The sequence below is a fragment of the Pelmatolapia mariae genome, linkage group LG10_11 (assembly GCF_036321145.2).
Source record: "Pelmatolapia mariae isolate MD_Pm_ZW linkage group LG10_11, Pm_UMD_F_2, whole genome shotgun sequence".
Taxonomy (NCBI): Eukaryota; Metazoa; Chordata; class Actinopteri; order Cichliformes; family Cichlidae; genus Pelmatolapia; species Pelmatolapia mariae.
This window is the reverse complement of record NC_086236.1, coordinates 44,339,930-44,356,530: the sequence shown is the minus strand read 5'-3', so window position 1 is coordinate 44,356,530 and position 16,601 is coordinate 44,339,930. Positions and strand designations below refer to the sequence as shown.

The following is a 16,601-nucleotide window of genomic DNA, read 5'->3' as shown; positions in this document are numbered from 1 at the left end:
CAGTAATAAATAATAAACTACGACGGTGAAAAAGCAACAGGAGACGCTCGTTAAGGGGTCTGAAATAGCAATTTAATAGTCTAAATCAAATTTGGCTTGTTGTATTTTATTAATTAAATATTTCCTTTACAACAATCAAACAGAACACAGTTGGTTACAAAATAAGGACTGCAAATGTCAAGCAAGTATTAAGTTAGTATATGAATAAAATATGGATGAAAAAAAGCATCAAACCAAAAATGTTCTGAAAGGGAAATAACTATTAAAGGGGAATTGCCCAAAAAATAAAACAGACAAATGATTATAGGCCTACAGTATATATAAATATTTATTTAAAAAAAATATGCAATGATCTACAGTTCTAATACCAGCATTCTCATAGGTGCATAGAAAACTCACTTCTATTTCTCCATGTGCTTAGAACAGACTAACAGTATAACCAAGGCTCTCACTTAATAAAACACATCTGGGAAATTATTTTGAAGGATCCTGTAAATTATCTTTAACTTTAGCGGTCACTGGGACATTTAAAAGAAAAAAACCCCCATTGATTTAAATGTTAGCAGGATTTATCCCAAAATAAGGGTTAAAAAAACAAACAAACAAACAAACACACATTTCCCCCTCAGAGTTATACTTCCACTGCAATCTTTGGTTTTGCCAAATCATTCCAGAGATTCCAATTCAGGATTCTTTCAGTGCCATGATGCCCGTCTCTTATACCCCTGGAATTAAGTATTGTTTTATTCTCGTGTGACACAGATGTGTCTAAGTTATTATATGATGTAACTAAACAGCAGAAGTGTGGAGGCGAAGTTGAAGGCACACAGTCTAGGATATTTACACAACCAAGGCATTTCATATTTACACAAAGAAAATTTATAATATGACAGCACTTCTGGAAAGTCTGTATGCAATGCTTCATTTAAAGTAGGGTTTTGGTGCATTGCAGTACTTCATTATTGGATTCTGCATAAAGGACACTTCACTGACATTCCTGTCAATATACATATCAAACTATATTTCAGGACGTCTCAATCCTTTACAACAAGAATTGCAAATAAATTCCCGAAGTCCATATTTTGCAGTTCCTTCTCCGATCCATCAGGTGTCTCCCACCACCTGGAGCGCTGTTAGTAGGAGGCGGCAGCGACTGAAGAGGAGCGGCCAGGCTGGATGTGCTTCAGGTGGCAGGAGTGGCAGAGAAGGTGGCCGTTCAGCGGGTAACAGCGGTGACCTTCCTCATCGTTCAGTTCCATCTTACAGTCCTGCACAGCATAAAGCAGGAACATGGCTTAGACATGTCTACTGAGTGAGCTTCAGCAGATAGAACAGTCGACAAAGGGTGTGATTGTTGCTCTGTATTGATCTTGGAAGATTTGACAGCAATAATGGCTCTAGTCAACAGGGGTTTTCTTTTGTGCTGCAAGATTTCTTGAAAGAAATGTTTGTAACACTAAATTTTGTGCTCCCTTTTGAACAACCTGAAAGACTTAAAAATAAAAAAAAGCTGAGAAGAAACCATCCAGTAGTTACACAGAGGCACTTCTCACAGCTCAGTGATTATGAAAAAAAAAAAAAAAAAAGCTGTCAATCATGCAAAAAAGCAAAAGAACAAACAACAGGTACTTGTGAAAATGATCAGATGGTGATGATGAGGTGTTGCATACCTGCTCTGCTCAGCACAGCATAATTACCAAGACTGTAATTAAGATTGGGGATCTACTCATTATAATTTCATTTAATGAGCTATTCAGAAAGCGACTGGCTAAGAGCCACTAAAACACACACATTTTACATTTCGAGGTGTTTTTACTTACCTCACAGTGATAACATTCAACATGATAGTCTTTGTCCATGGATACTACTCGAATGGTTTCATCAGACCCCTGGAAAAAAAAAAAAAAAAAAAAAACCCCACTGAAGGTAATATCACTAGAAAATGCTCCACTATCTCCTTCTGTTCAACTTCTCAGTTTGACAAAAGCTTCAAAAGATCGATAAGAAGCCCGGGGACGTCAATGAAAGCCACGAGCTGAATGATCTGTAATCCCTCTGCATCACAACTTTGGAGCTCAAGTGCTTGGCAATCATCTTGGCAAGTGTTGAGACATGACTGCCACTGGTTGCTCCAGTATCAGAGCAGTTTCATTCTATTTTGTGAATGTACTCAATTTATTTCTCCCTCCCATCAAACGATAACTCAGAGATGAGCCCTCACATTGTTTTGACCAGCTTGAAACTTGAACACAGCTCTGTGTTTGGGTCTTAAGGATTTATAATCAATCACGTTCTTACTGAATGACAGTCCATGTGTAAAAATAGCTGATTATGCTCTACTCTTACAGTTTCTTAGTCACCTTAGCTTTATGGTTCTTCTCACAGTCTTTGCCCTCCTGTGAACCTGAGCTAATCATTCTCTACAGTAAAGATAAAAATCCGGCGCTTTATGATCATATCCTGTACACGGGTTCACATTTCAGCTCCAAATTACATATACTTATCTGGATACTGAGTAATTTTCTCAGCACCTATGTGCTATAACACAGTCCAGCTTGCCTACAGTAACCACTGAGTGGATCTGAAGTTTAAATAAATATTTCAGATATTCTCCAGTCACCAGAGAAGTAAGGTATTTGAAGCTGCCATAGAGGAGTTAAAATGTCAGCGCTGCTTTTAACCAACAAAGCTGCATCCTTATGGTGTAGAGATGAAGGTGTTTACTATGAACGGTGCCCAGTTTACTCTGGCTAGTGGCCTTTATCGCATTTTATTTATTCTCTTTACTGTCTGTGCACTTCCAGGCATACAAGTCTCTCATACCATATTATGAATTACATTTTTAATATAAAATCATATTTATTTTACTTGGATTTTTTTCTACCCAGATTATTTTTTACCTTATTGAGATTTGGTATGGTAATTTTAATTAACTCATCGCATATATAAAGTAGCCAACAGGACATCATTTTTTTTTTATTTCACTTTTTTGATTTACAAATGAACAAATATGCACAAAAGAGAGGATTGATAATTTATCAGCTAACATTAGCAAACTTAGTAAACAATTTGTTAACGGGAGGAGTGATTTAAAAATGTCCTGCTGCATGTGACAGTTGTTGGTTTAAGTTTACAGAAAGAGCAAAACAGTTTGTGTGTCACAGGCTGTAAACACGTTTGATTCGACTGTGTGGTTGAGAATTTTTCAAGTGGCCGTTTGTGGAACTAAATGTTCACCACCTATGTTTTTTTTTTTTAACCCAGGAAAAAGTATTTTTAGCGTTTTCTTTTGAGAAAAGCTCGAAATGTTCAAATGCACATTGCTGATGTTACCCAAGTAAAACAGCAGAGAAAACAAGGTGGCGGTAGCTTACCTCTGAGGGCAGGATTGGCTGGTTACAGGCAGCACATTTAGGTGCAAGGACCCTGGGAAAGTAAGATGGAAAGAGAAACTTTTAAAGACTTTTTAAAACTTAACTGAAAAAAACAAACAAAAAGAAAAAAAAAAAACTGTAACGACTAAGGTATATGTAGTAACTAAATGAGCTGAATTAAAATGAACTCTATCCAGACTTTAAAGATCACAGTTCATATGCAGTGTCCCTTTACCAGACGTTACACCCCCCCGTGCCTCCTGATTCAACTAAGGAAATGCCAGGTCTGCAGATGTGCTGGCTTCACTTCACACACGTGATTCCCCAAATCCAAGAACGAGTAGAAAATTAAAGCGCAAACTGGATTCATTATTTCCACACACGTGGCAGGCACCTGGAAGTCTGAGGAAATAACAAAGGGTCTCTCAGTGTGGATGGGCATGACTGTGGCCAAAAGTCACATAGCTGTATACACAATAAGGCTTGTCTGATTTAATCAGCGTAGAGAACATTTGGGGGCTGCCAGGCAGAGATCGGCCACGTGCTCGGTTCTGCTGTACATGCTGTCCCAGCAGGGACAAAAAAAAAAAAAAAAAGAGAACAGCTGGAACTGCAGAGCCGCTGTGGAGAGCGAGCCTTTACAGGTGCTGCACATTCAAATGTGATTGCAGTTTGTCAAAGTGGTTAACAGTTTCCACACATGCATGCATACATAAAACCTTTCAGACCTCTACTTGTATTGCAGATTATGTCCAATAATGGGGAGAGCCATGGCTCTGTGCCACTATTCACACCTCTAACTGGACAGTGATATATTTTTTCCTCCCTCCCACTCTCTCTCTTGCCCCCTGCCAGAATAAACTTCTCATGTGTCTGCCACATGTGGCAGAGGGAAACTTAGTCAACCCGTGCAGGCCTTCTCAACCTGATCCTGCCATAGCAGAGGAAAGTTAAAGGGCTGTGCTAGTGAGTTCAATTGGAACATGAAACCTGGACGTTTTCCCAGTGTCACTTTAAACTAAATCCACCTCAGACAAATCCAGGTGCTCCTTTAATTACTGTGTAACAAGCGACACTCACCTGTGGTAGTCTTTGACACAGTAGATCCTATTTTCAGTGTCCACAGTGAAGGGCACTCCATCAAGGCTCTCGTTACAGATGACACAGCGGAAACAGCCTGGGTGGTACGACTTCCCGAGGGCCTGCAGGATCTATGGAGAGGAATGAGTAAAACGCTTCATGTTTCTTGGTATTTTGAATGGTCATCATAAAAAAAAAAAAGAAAAAAAAAAAGAGAGAGAACATTTTGGTGGGTTAACTGAGTCATCATCACAGCCCAGAATAGACTAAGACAAATAACTCAGCAAAATACAAGAAGCAAGCTTACCTACCAAACAAATCACAAAGATTGACCCAATTTTAACACATTTTATTACAGCAAGAAAAACTAAGAAATCTCCTTTACTCAGCCTACTGAATGGTTAACATATGCAAACTCGTGTCAACAGAAATACTTTACTTCCTGACTTGTGATGACATCATATAGTTGTTTTTTTTTTTTAAACCACAAGCCTGTGTGTCTGTGTTTGAGGAGACAGACAAAGACACAGAGCCAACGCTCTTTATTGAGTCATCATCCAGATGTGTGCACTGAATGCTCATTTAGGATGAGGTAACCACGTTTAGTGCCGAGATCACCAGACTCTGACACACAAAAATCACACAGAAGCCCATTCAGCTGACGAGAGGAACCCAACAGTTACCATGTCCATGATCAAGTGTCCGCAGGCGTTGCACTTGTCTGCAGACTGCTGGAAACCAGAATACTACAACAGAGAAAACACAAATACAGTTCATTAACGGATTTTCTCACAATAGGACCCCTCAACAGCTCCACAGTGTCTACCCTAGGCCAAATCCCAGGCCATCTGGGCGGCTGAACTAAAACCATCACTACAGTTTGTTGCAGTAACATTTGCTTCAGTGACATTTTTTCCAATTTAGTCACAAAGTCAGTACAGTGTAGTTTGTTTTGAGTATATTTAAGTATTTAAAAAATATTATGTAGGAAAATATCAGTGAGAACAGTGCATACGTACAGGCCTGGCAGAATACACATGCATATATTGCCACTTCATACAGAGAGCAAAGCCGGAGCAAATTTAATTCAGTATAAATGTTGATTTTAATTGAGAAGCTAAGAGCTTTTGGTGGAAGGGCAATTACAGGAGGTTTTACACAGAGAGGGCTCCCGGGGTAAACAGACACAGGGCTGCTGAGAGAGCAACAATGAGTTCGTAAAATACTTTTCACATGAACGCAACATGAACACCAGCTGTAAAACACAGACAAAAAATTCATGACAAATTCTAACTTAGGCTTTTAATTGAGTTGAATGCATCCATGATTATGCACAGGGAATGTTCTTTCCATTTTTTGCAAAGTACATGTGGGAATACTCTGATGGTCCAATTGGCCTGACTGCCCTCCAACCCATCAGCAGTAGGAAAACAGTTTCTCCAGTAACAGACCTCTTTCCAGTCTCACTTTAAGGAAGTTATTCACATTGAATACTGGAAATTCTCTAAACTGTGTCAGAAGGTCATATCTCTGATTGCCATTTGCATTCAAGTTGAATGAAGCAGTTTTCAATGATCATGGGTTGGATTAAGGAACAATGTACACCCCCCCCACCAAAAAACAAAACAAAAACAAAACTTCTTTGAGCAGCTCCCTTATTTATAAGGGGTCGCCACAGTGGAGGGATATTTGATTTGGCAGACATTTCTATGCCGGACACCCTTCCTGATGCAACGCTCCTTGGGACATTTGTCTCTTTCTGGTCTTGAACTGGCGATCTTGCGCACAAATGGTGGGAACCTGTGATTTCTGGTATTTTAGGCAAATCACAAACTTACCTGATTTTAGAAATGAGCCATGATAGAAGGATACTGACTGGCATCTAAACTAAATCTAATGCTTTTTTTGCATTTTTAAATCCCAGTGATGGTTATCAGACCATATAATCCAGTTAAAGAAAACTAAATATTGACTCTTTATCGACTGCTCACCAGGAAGTCTTCTTCACAGAAAACCTTCCCTCCAACATAGTAGAAAGCTTTCCCTCTCAGTCTTCGACCTGCAGAAACAGAGAAAACAGTCTATTAGCATCATTTCCCTCTTCAAAGTTGTCCACAGCTTTGACTAACAAAAACGTGTTATTCCCTCTTACTGAAATATGAATATTAGGCAGTTTAGAACAGGCTTGAAAAGATAACTTAACGACAGAAAGTTGAACTGTCATACTGGAAAGTCTTACATGAGCCACGAGCTTCATCTCAGAAAATAGTTATACCACGACTAAGGCATTAAGAATGTAGTGATTAATTACAGCTATTCAAAAGGTAATGGGCCGTCTTGCAGTATTCATTACGTCCTGCTGAATTCCAAGCAGATTAATCAAATAAAGGGATTCACAGTGTCTTGGTGTCTTAATATAACTGTGGCACAGAGCAGGCTACAATTAGGCAAGGAACACATCTGGATCTAACACGTGCAGATAAAGGGCTCATTAAATCTAATTATTGGACAGGTAAACTGATTAAAGAGTGCCCTGTTGAATTTCATGGACACCATAGGCCAAATCCTCCAATAATGCACTGCTCTTCTTTGTTCCTATCTGATCTCCTTCCACATGCTGGGTATGCTTACTTTTTGTCAAAACACGCGTACCAAGCCCTTGTGTGCTTCACATAGCTACGCCTGCCCAGGTCCCACAGGAAGAGAGAACATTCCTTGGATTTTGGAAGTGGGGAGATGAGGGAGGGGACAGCAGAGGAGAGGGAGGGGTTCACCTTAGTGAACCGCAGTCTTCTTTATCTCTCAGGCTCCATCCCACAATCTGTTTACTTTTTTTTTTTGTGTAACCAGTCTACTTGTTCCAGGAGACAGATCCACATCCTAACCTATACCAATTAACAAAAACAAAAAGCCCTTTCATGATAGAATAAGTACTGGGGCTTTTTTCTCTGCAAATGATTTCTCATTGCTTTATCTTTCAGCTAATTGTTTGACGATTTAAAGCCATAACTGGACTGTTTGGAAGCAATGAGCTGGAATAAAAAGTAAAATTAGATCTAAACCATGAAACCTCATGATTCCTATTTTTCACTGGGTAGCACATTAACTTCTTCAGGAATTTACAATTTCATTATCCCGTTTTAACTGAGTAAAAATGACCATGCATTACCAAAGTGTCGACTAGACTACCTAAAGAAGAGCAAAGTTATTCTGATCAGACCAAGGTGGGGAACTGGCCGTAAGTAATTACTGATAGTCCTGGAACTGTGTCCCTAAAGGAAAAAGGGAAGGATGAAGGGGATGAAAGTGAATTATGGACCATTCCTCTTCTTCACATTCTTCTTTTTTTCCCCTCTTTTTTTTTTTTTTTTTAAAGTGAGTCACAGAGGGAAGGCTTTGCACAAAGATAAGAGCTTAATTAAAGTCAGGAGTCAGCAGTGACGGTTTGAAAAGCACAAGAAACGACGACTACGGCGCTTTCATAAAAATGTAAAACACCTGAGGGACAGCGCCAAAACACAGGGCCGGGTTCTAATTAAGCAAATCTATGAAATCCCTCATGTGATCCCATTCAGAAAATGAGCAACTCATAATGACCCTGCCATGACTTCCCAATCAAGCCTCAACCTCAACGAATCAGGTCCTCAACTGTGACATGTCAGAGATTGTTCTCACCTTAAAATCATTTCCAGTTCTATGAAATCACTGATATACTTTTAATTTACAAAGAAAATGAGTATTTTTAAGACTTCTTTGAACTTTGGTTGTTTGGTCAAGACCCTGAAAATGTAGCCTCCAGATGTTAACATACCAGCAGACTGAAGCACCAATAGGATCCTGGCTTGTATCCTCCAGAGCCTGAAGACTGACTTGTATTATGGGCTGATATCGAGAAAGCAGAATCTGTTTATCACTGTTCTTTGCTTCCCTGCTGCAGTTCTAGGCGATCATAGTAAAATAAATGTAAAAACCAAACCACAATTTCCTTTTTATTTCCATCAAGATTAACTCTACAGATGCAAGTTTTCCTGAGTGTCTCCAAGCATATAAATTTAAGAAGCTGTTTTTAATTTTTTTTCTTCTGAATTACACTTTTTTTTTTTTTTTTAACATTTCCACAGACCATCTGAGAAGTAAAACTTGGGCTTTTTCTTTCTAACTGAAACTGTGTTTTTACCTTTAAATGTCTGTAAACAGTAAATGATTAAACTAGAAGGAAGACCCCTGCAGCGAAGTGCTGAATCTCAGACGTGCAGCCTGAGCTCTCTTGGCCACCAGGAATGTCCGCCTGCCTTTCACAGTCACCTGGGGGGGTGCGTGTGTGTGTGGGGCAGATTGGTGGACTGAAAGCCTGGAAGGAGGTTCATGGTCATAAAATCTTATGCAACTCAACACATGTAGCAGTTATGCTGACACACACATTTTGGAGACAGGAGGAAAAAAAAAAAAAAAAAAAAAGAGGCAATGCTTAATACATGAGTACTGAGTAGCTGACTCTATTATGCAGCAAGTATTACATATGCATGTGTATCTTTCGTTATGTTCCTGTGTGCTGGCTCTGTATTGCGTGGTGAATGGTCTCCCTGTCTCACACTGTACTCCCAGCTAACACAACAGCACCTACTGTCCTCCTGGAGCTGGGCCTACAGAGGGCCCCCATGCCTGCATTCCTCCCCAGATGAGATGCTTTCCCCTGGGGCCGCTCGGAGCAAACACAACCCTAATGCCCTCGCTTGTAACAAGCCATGAGAGGTATGTGCTGTGTAAACTTTCTCCCACCACTTCAGGAATCAGCTACACTCTGAGCCACCATGTAAACCCTTAGAGACATGCAGTCCTTTCCGTTAATCGTCTTCATGCCTGAATGAGCGCCATTGTCACTTCTTACTAGTATAAATGTTACTAGGTACAGCTATATTAGGACTGTGCCCATCTCTCTTACTTACTTTGAAATGCTCAGTTCCTTAAAAACATGACTTGTTATATTTTAACACATTAACAGGTACAGATAAAATCTTATCTCATGCACTGTTTCTAATTTGCAACTTGCGTTCGCTTCTGATGCATTTTTGGTATTACCATAATTCCTGTAGGTAAAAGCTCATTCTGTGGCAAGGGCAGCTCCTTTAAATCCATACTGTTACATACATGTCTGAAGGAACATAAAAATTAATGAGATCCATGTCTGAAATCAGGACTACAAGATACTGCTAAACCCAGCAGTATTATGCATCTCTTATTATAATTCAGCTACACCATTTTCCTCACAAACAAACATGACGGAGGGTAAAGGCAAATAGAGGTGTTAATTACACATTTGAGTGTATAACCAGAAAGGTCAGAGGTGGTGCAGAATAATGAGCCTTGGCAGAGATCTCCAGAGTGCCACAAATACCTTGCATACCCATGATCTGATAATTGGGACAGAGATTTTAATTGGTTGAAGCCATGAGTGAGGTCATGCTTTAGTGGGGGAAGGAAATTAACATCTAGCTACAGGTCAACCATAAACCATATGTAATAGGTCAAAAGCAACAAAGCAAACTAAACCCTTTAAACATTATTTAGCACAACATTGATAGAGTCCACGGGATCTATACGTGCGGCTGTTCCCACACTTTTCATTTAAACTCAAAAGTTGAAAAACTGCATCTGCACCCGGTAAGTAATATTTAAAGAAACACACAAACAAATGAGAGATTTGGTCTTTGAAGTCGATGCCAAAGCATCTTTGAACAAATAAACCCTGTAGCCAACTGGTCCAGTGTGAAACAAGCCACTCTTGTTTCCGTCCATGTGCCACAAAGCACACATTCCTCCCAAGTGTGGATGTGGGTTTAAGAGTTGAACTCCTTAAAAAAAAAACTCAGAGAGACACTAAGTATTATTCGAAAAGCTAGCTTGTTGAAAGACAGATGAATTAGGCAGGCAAAAAGACTTTTAGTATGCCTTTGTCTGGGCTGAACGAGTGACTGGCACACCCAGAAACCAAACACTAGCAGCAGAGGACAGTAATCCCTAAATAATTGCATGTTTTTGCTTGGGGGCAGTGAATGAGCGAAGGAGAAGGTACCACTTTGATTCAAGAGTAGAGCTTCTTTGGCAGCCTGTTAGTTAGGAGGTGACATGAGCTTTATGTGTGGAGAAAAGTGTTTAAATGGGAGCAAAAGTGAGAGTATGCGGTGCACGGGAGTTTGTGTGTACTTACTACAGGCGCTGCAAGTGAAGCAGTTGTCATGGTAGAGGCTACCCATAGCCTGGCAGGCTTGATTGGCTCCATACACTGCCTTATTACACTTCACACACAGCCCTGGAACAGAACACAGACAAGAAGACACACATTTAACCAACATGGCTGTCACGGTTCAGTGAAATTCATGTTACTACAGCACAAGATATTAATTTCAAATACAAAAACAAATGGTTATTTTATCAGTTTCTGGAGAGAGGGAAGAGAAAACTTCAGGAAGCTGGTTTAGACTGAAAGGGGAAACACATCAGTATTTGCTTATTTGACTTGGCTTGAAGACTTAGAAGTCTATTAATAAAAGAGCTGATAAGAATCAGAGCAGTCCTACTTTTACAACATACACAGTTAATGTGGCCCGATATCAAGACATGGGAGTGTAGCTAATATTCATACACACTCACGTCCAAGTCGGTGTTATTTTTTCTCTCTCTCTCTCTCTCGTTGGGTGAAGATTACTATTTCTGTCCTTTCAAAAAGCCTTTCACATGATGGCACGCCAGGAACATTACATAACTTCTCCTTTGACTCTGGACAGCTCCTGAGCAACACAAGGTTACCGTGTGATCAATATGCAACTATTTATACCAAGAGCTGCATGAGGATTGAGAGAATTTCCAGAGAACCCTCCTCTGAGCAGAAACAGTAGGACATGGTATGATAAGGCAAACTGACATACGGACCGCCATCGCTGCTGACTGATGGGCTGCTAAATCAATCACCTACCTACAGTGAGATATGACTACTTAATTGTTAAAACAGAATGGGCGATGACACCGATGGAGGATGAAAGTGAGACCTCGAGTTTCTCTTTTAGTGAGGGGGAAGTTAAGTAAAGGCAGGCATGAGGTTATTTGCGTGTGTTTTTATAGAAAAACTCCCCAGAGACTAAGAAATGGAGCTCAGCAGAAGAGAGTGTTACAGCCCAGCCCAGCCCAACCTAACACAGCTCAGCTCCTCCAACACTGACAAAGAAACTTCTGTTTCCATTGTATCCAACACTCATCATATGACTGTGTCCTCCACAAACATGCTGTTACATTTAATAGCCCTCATCAAATGATTCTCAAAACAGACTTCCAGTAATACAGTTGGGCTATATATACATATATATATTTATAATTCAGCTAAACCCCTCCTGATGCCACCACAGAGTGCACATCATCAGGGGCCCCACTGGCTGGAAAGAAGATTTAGAGATGACAGAGGGATATTATTAGAAAGCCAAAGAATGTTGCTCTTATGTAAGCTTTTTGTTTACATGAAAACATGATAAAGCAGTCATACGAAGACTAAAATACCCTATTTGAATAAGTCAAGATCAAATCTCAAGTCTTCTTAAAACAAAAAACAAAAAAACCCCGCACACACAGAAAAAAACAAAACACAACACAAAAACAAGAACAACAGAAGAAAGGGTACAAATACAGTACAGAACACTGTTTTTTCAGGGGGGTTTTTACATTTGATTTGTATGCACTACAAGGGAAAACAGGCTAAAAGTGTAGTGTCACTTTATTTTTCCTGTTTTAAAACTTAAAAAAAAAAAAACCCTGTTACTCACTGTTGCAGTTTGTGCTTCAATCACTTTAACATGAGTCAGAACACCTACATTAACTTAGATGAACACATCCACCACATGAACTCTATAAAAGACACACGCATGAATGCAATACTTTCTAATCTGCTCACACACACATCACACCCAGAAGTGACAAGTGACACAGCATACCAACTTCTGCCAGTTACTGTAGCACATATACATACACGTGCACGCACACAGACAAAACCATGCAGATGTGAGCTTGGGAGGACATCACATTCACATACTTGATGAAAAATAAAATAAATAAATTAGCCTCCAAAAGGCCTGCCAGAGCAGAAGCCAAGAATCCCTGGGAAGAGTTAAGATGAAGCTTTCCACTCAACAGCCAGATGGGATAAATTAATCCTCCATCTTAACGCAACACTAAAAACTCTCCACTGGATGCATGTGTATGTGAAAGTTAGAGGAAGAGGCCAGGCAGAACTCTGGGATGTCGCTTCTTCTTTCTTGAAAGAACTCCTCCATAAATCTAACTTCCTCTCAAGTTCTTGCAGCCAAGGACAAAGCTGCATCCACAAACCTGTCCCTAAATTTCTCAGACTGTCTGCTCATCTATTCAAGCTGCACCACAGGCACCCCTAAACTTGTCTGGGACACCCCCGCCCCTCCTCTTTGTATCTCAAGACCTCATTTCTTAAATTCCTCACTCTCTTCCTTCAGACATTCCTCAGTGTTCCCTTGGTGCAGCCATTGGCAATGAACTCATTTTCCCAGAACCTCCAACTGCAGTTAATGCCAATCAGCACAGTATGCAAACAACATAGCCCAATATATGCAGGCATATATCAGTAACTTAATATTCAAGCACTACTACAAACGATTTACAAATGAAAACATTAAAAGAGCTCAAAAGTAGGATTTTTCGGGAGAAACTTAAGCATGTAAAAAAATAGCCTACACTAGTTCCCCCCCCCCCCCCCCCCCCCCCCCCCCCCCCCCACCTCTGATATAAAGTGATGACTCAGAGGATGAGCCATGGTCTGGTGGGAAACTCCATATAGGAACTGTGTGGGCTATGTAGGACAGTGTGTGAAAAAATAAAGGCATATATAGCATCATTTTGAACTCTTCAACCCCGGCCTGTTGCACACTGTGCTCTCCCACACATCCACATTGCGTTGGCTATTTGTGCACCTCATCAGTGACTGTGACGTATGCCAGAGGATCTTTCCTTACACACCAATATAAGCACGTTTGGGAGGGGGGGTGAGGTAGAAGAAGGCGAATTACATCTGTGACATTCCAGCAGGAAATTCCTCCAGCGAGGATTCATGGGTGGGCTCCATGTGCGTGTGTCGGGGTCTCCTGCTCTGTCCCTTCCCACCATGTTTCTCTCTCGAATCCTATTTTCAAAGATGACTTTGGCTTTGAACACCTGAGGATCTGCATCTGTGATTACAGCCTATCAGCTGATCTCAAAGGTAAGCATCTGTTTTTGTATTTTGTTTTTCTCCCCAGCATGTATTCATCTTCTGATAGCACCTGCAGTCTGGAGAGAGCAGCTTCAGTGCTACATGCACCAACAGGAGGAATGAAAACCAGAATATGCAGTTTTTCTTTCCAAACTCAACAAGTTGAGAGCAGCGGCTTGTTTGTTCTTCATATGACCCCAAATTCTAACATTTACAGTCACATTGATCAACTTAAGCCAAAGCAATCACATAACCTCCTTGGTGTGTCTATTTGTTAAATTAGCAGTAATTACTCAAATGCTAATAGATTTATATAAAAATTCTCCAGAAATTCCTTTTAAGTGCTCCTTGCAATATAACGAGGTCAAACATTTTATGCCAAATATTCCCAAATTTATATCAAACTGAATGGGAGACATTGTAGTCTTCCGTGTGCTTGAGTTTGGTGCATGCACAAACCTGACAACGTGCTTACAGAAAGCGTAATTTAAAAAAAATGTGCAAGCACAGGTCTCTGTCAGTGACATCATTCTAGTGTCAATCAAACAAACTGGATGAGGGAGGATTACAATTACAATTACAAACTTAATGCCCCACAGATCCAAAGTGATAAAGCTCTAAGTACAGAGTTAAGGGCCTCAATAGTAATCAATTACATCCCTGAGATGAGATAAGAGGGTAACAGTCTTCTTTCTGGCCTCTGACATTCTTTTACTGCCAAAGGGTTTGTTGTGGGTAGGCAATTAAGCAATTACATGAGACATGGCAAATTAGAAAATTATTCTGTCTGGATTCCACAGCGGAAAAGGGGGAAAGGACCACCACGGCATCGGTCGACGTGCAGTTTCACAGACAAAAAACTGTTGGCATGTATTCATGTCACCAAAAAAGAAACACACAAGACGTGCGTCTGCAACAGAGACCCACAACAGAAGGATTACAAAAGCTGACAAAGGGTACACGTGTCAATGAATGAAGCAAGTGACTAACTTGCCTCATTCACTGGCACATGTACCCTTTGTTGTTCTTCTGCTCTGGGTTTCACATGTCTCATGTTGGTTTATGTTTTGGACTGTGGTTTGGTGGTTCAGTTTCCCAACTGGCAGAAATCCCCTTGTTAATACTTGCAATCTGAATTCTTACCAAAGTAGTCAGCCTTCGGCTGGGCATCCATCTCTTTTTCCAGTCGCTTAGTGAGGGCTTCTAATTTTATTTCAGCTGCTGAAGGACTTTGTTCAGGTGGATGTGTCAGGACGGACTGACAGGGTAGCTGGACAGGCTTAGAGGAGCCCGGGACTTCAGTTTCAGCACTGTTGGTCTGTCCACAGGCAGGCATTTGGCTCTGACCTTGACCCTGGATGATGCTTTTGGAGACACTGCTGGGGTTTACAGCAGAAGATGTCACCTGGGCTTTGGGCTGAGGCGTTTCAGAAGTTGTAGAAAGGACAGAGGGGGCTGCCACGGGACCATTATGGCTGGCAGATGGTTTAGAAATTGGCGGTGGCGTGTAATGGGACGCAGGCTTGGTGGAGGGCTGCTGCACATGCAATTCAGCTCCTCCTGTGAAGGCACTCAGAGGCAGGATAGGCGCCAGGTCTGGTTTTGCTGAGCCAGAGGGCTCTCCGACCCACCCTTTAACTGACCCAGCAGGAGATGGTGGACTTCTATTGACAGGTGAAGAAATGGCCTGATTCTGCTGGGATGGAAGACTGTTGAAGGTAGAAGGTGCCTGGGATAGGTGCTGGGATGCACTGCTGCTCCCAGACCCAGACAAAGATGGGGCAGCCTGGCTGTCTCTGGATGGGGCCCAAGCAGGCGGCTGGCTCACTGGGTGACGCGCATGAGAAGGGTTTCCAGAGCTAGGCGGGGAAGAGGTGGTATGCTGGTATGAATGGGGCTCCAAGCGCTCCTTACTGTCGTAATTGTTTCCGTACTCGTAAGCCCTGCCGGTAGGAAGTTCAGACTGGATACCCGTGTGGTGTCTCTGGCCGTCAAACTGTGCGTACTGACTCCCAGCAGCGGTGCTCGGCACAGGGCCAGATAGTAGTGGGGGCTTCGCAGCAGCTTCACCCGGCTGTCTGTAACTGTTGATGGGCGGTCTGTCTTTGGTGTAATGTATGCTGCTGTGACCTCCGTTCATTTTAATGGCCTCGTTGTTTCTGGCCATCTCCTCCTGGTGTTTCTGCATGTGTATTTTAGTCATTTTAGAGGCAAAAACTCTCCTCGTCTCTTCAAAGTCGGGGTTATTTCCCGCATCCCTCCTCATTCGAAACAAGCCATCTCTGGATGCTTCATACATGTTTAGGTCCTCGATAAACTTGCTCGCCTCGAGCCCTAAATCCTCGTATTTATCCATTTTTAAAAAGGCGTATCGGCTCTGCTTCAGTAAAGTTACAAGTAGTTGTATCTAGCCTAGCTTAAACACAAATATCCGCAAACTTTACAGTCAGTAGTCCAACAGCTCGCAGTCTTGAGAGAAGAAAATACACTTTTCCCCCCCCTCCCGCCTGATATTTCCGACCTTTTCTCCGTCCTTTAAACAGTTCGAGCTCCACGTCCTCCTCGGCGAAACTGTCCGTCCGTGAAGCTCAGCTCTGCCCCAAAGAAGCCTCCGTCCGTCTGGTTATAAATGTGAACCGATCCCAGATCCGATACCCCCGGACGACCCCACAAACCGCCCCCTCCTCCTCCTCCTGTTGCTGCTGCTGCTTTACAGCTTCATTCAAAAACTTTGTCTTTCGCACCTCTGAAAGAAAAACTACTAGAAAGCAGTCAAAAACAGCTGGACTGTGATTAACGTCGCCACGTTTAGCCGTTAGAAGTTAACCCGAACCGCCGGAGAACCGCTGGGGCACCGAGCCGTACGTGGCCGCCGGGTCGAC

At 41.6% G+C, this 16,601-nt stretch overlaps 1 protein-coding gene across 1 annotated transcript; it reads right to left on the bottom strand.

The window, feature by feature from the left end:
- Window positions 1–60: 60 nt before the first annotated feature.
- limd1a (LIM domains containing 1a) lies at window positions 61–16,230 on the bottom strand. Its single transcript, XM_063488115.1, has 8 exons — window positions 14,863–16,230; window positions 10,663–10,764; window positions 6,446–6,513; window positions 5,138–5,200; window positions 4,455–4,585; window positions 3,375–3,426; window positions 1,821–1,889; window positions 61–1,268 (listed from the first exon to the last, which is right to left on the bottom strand). Exons 1-8 carry the CDS (start codon window positions 16,073–16,075, stop codon window positions 1,134–1,136), a joined length of 1,833 nt encoding a protein of 610 aa, XP_063344185.1. The 5' UTR covers window positions 16,076–16,230; the 3' UTR covers window positions 61–1,133.
- Window positions 16,231–16,601: the final 371 nt, after the last annotated feature.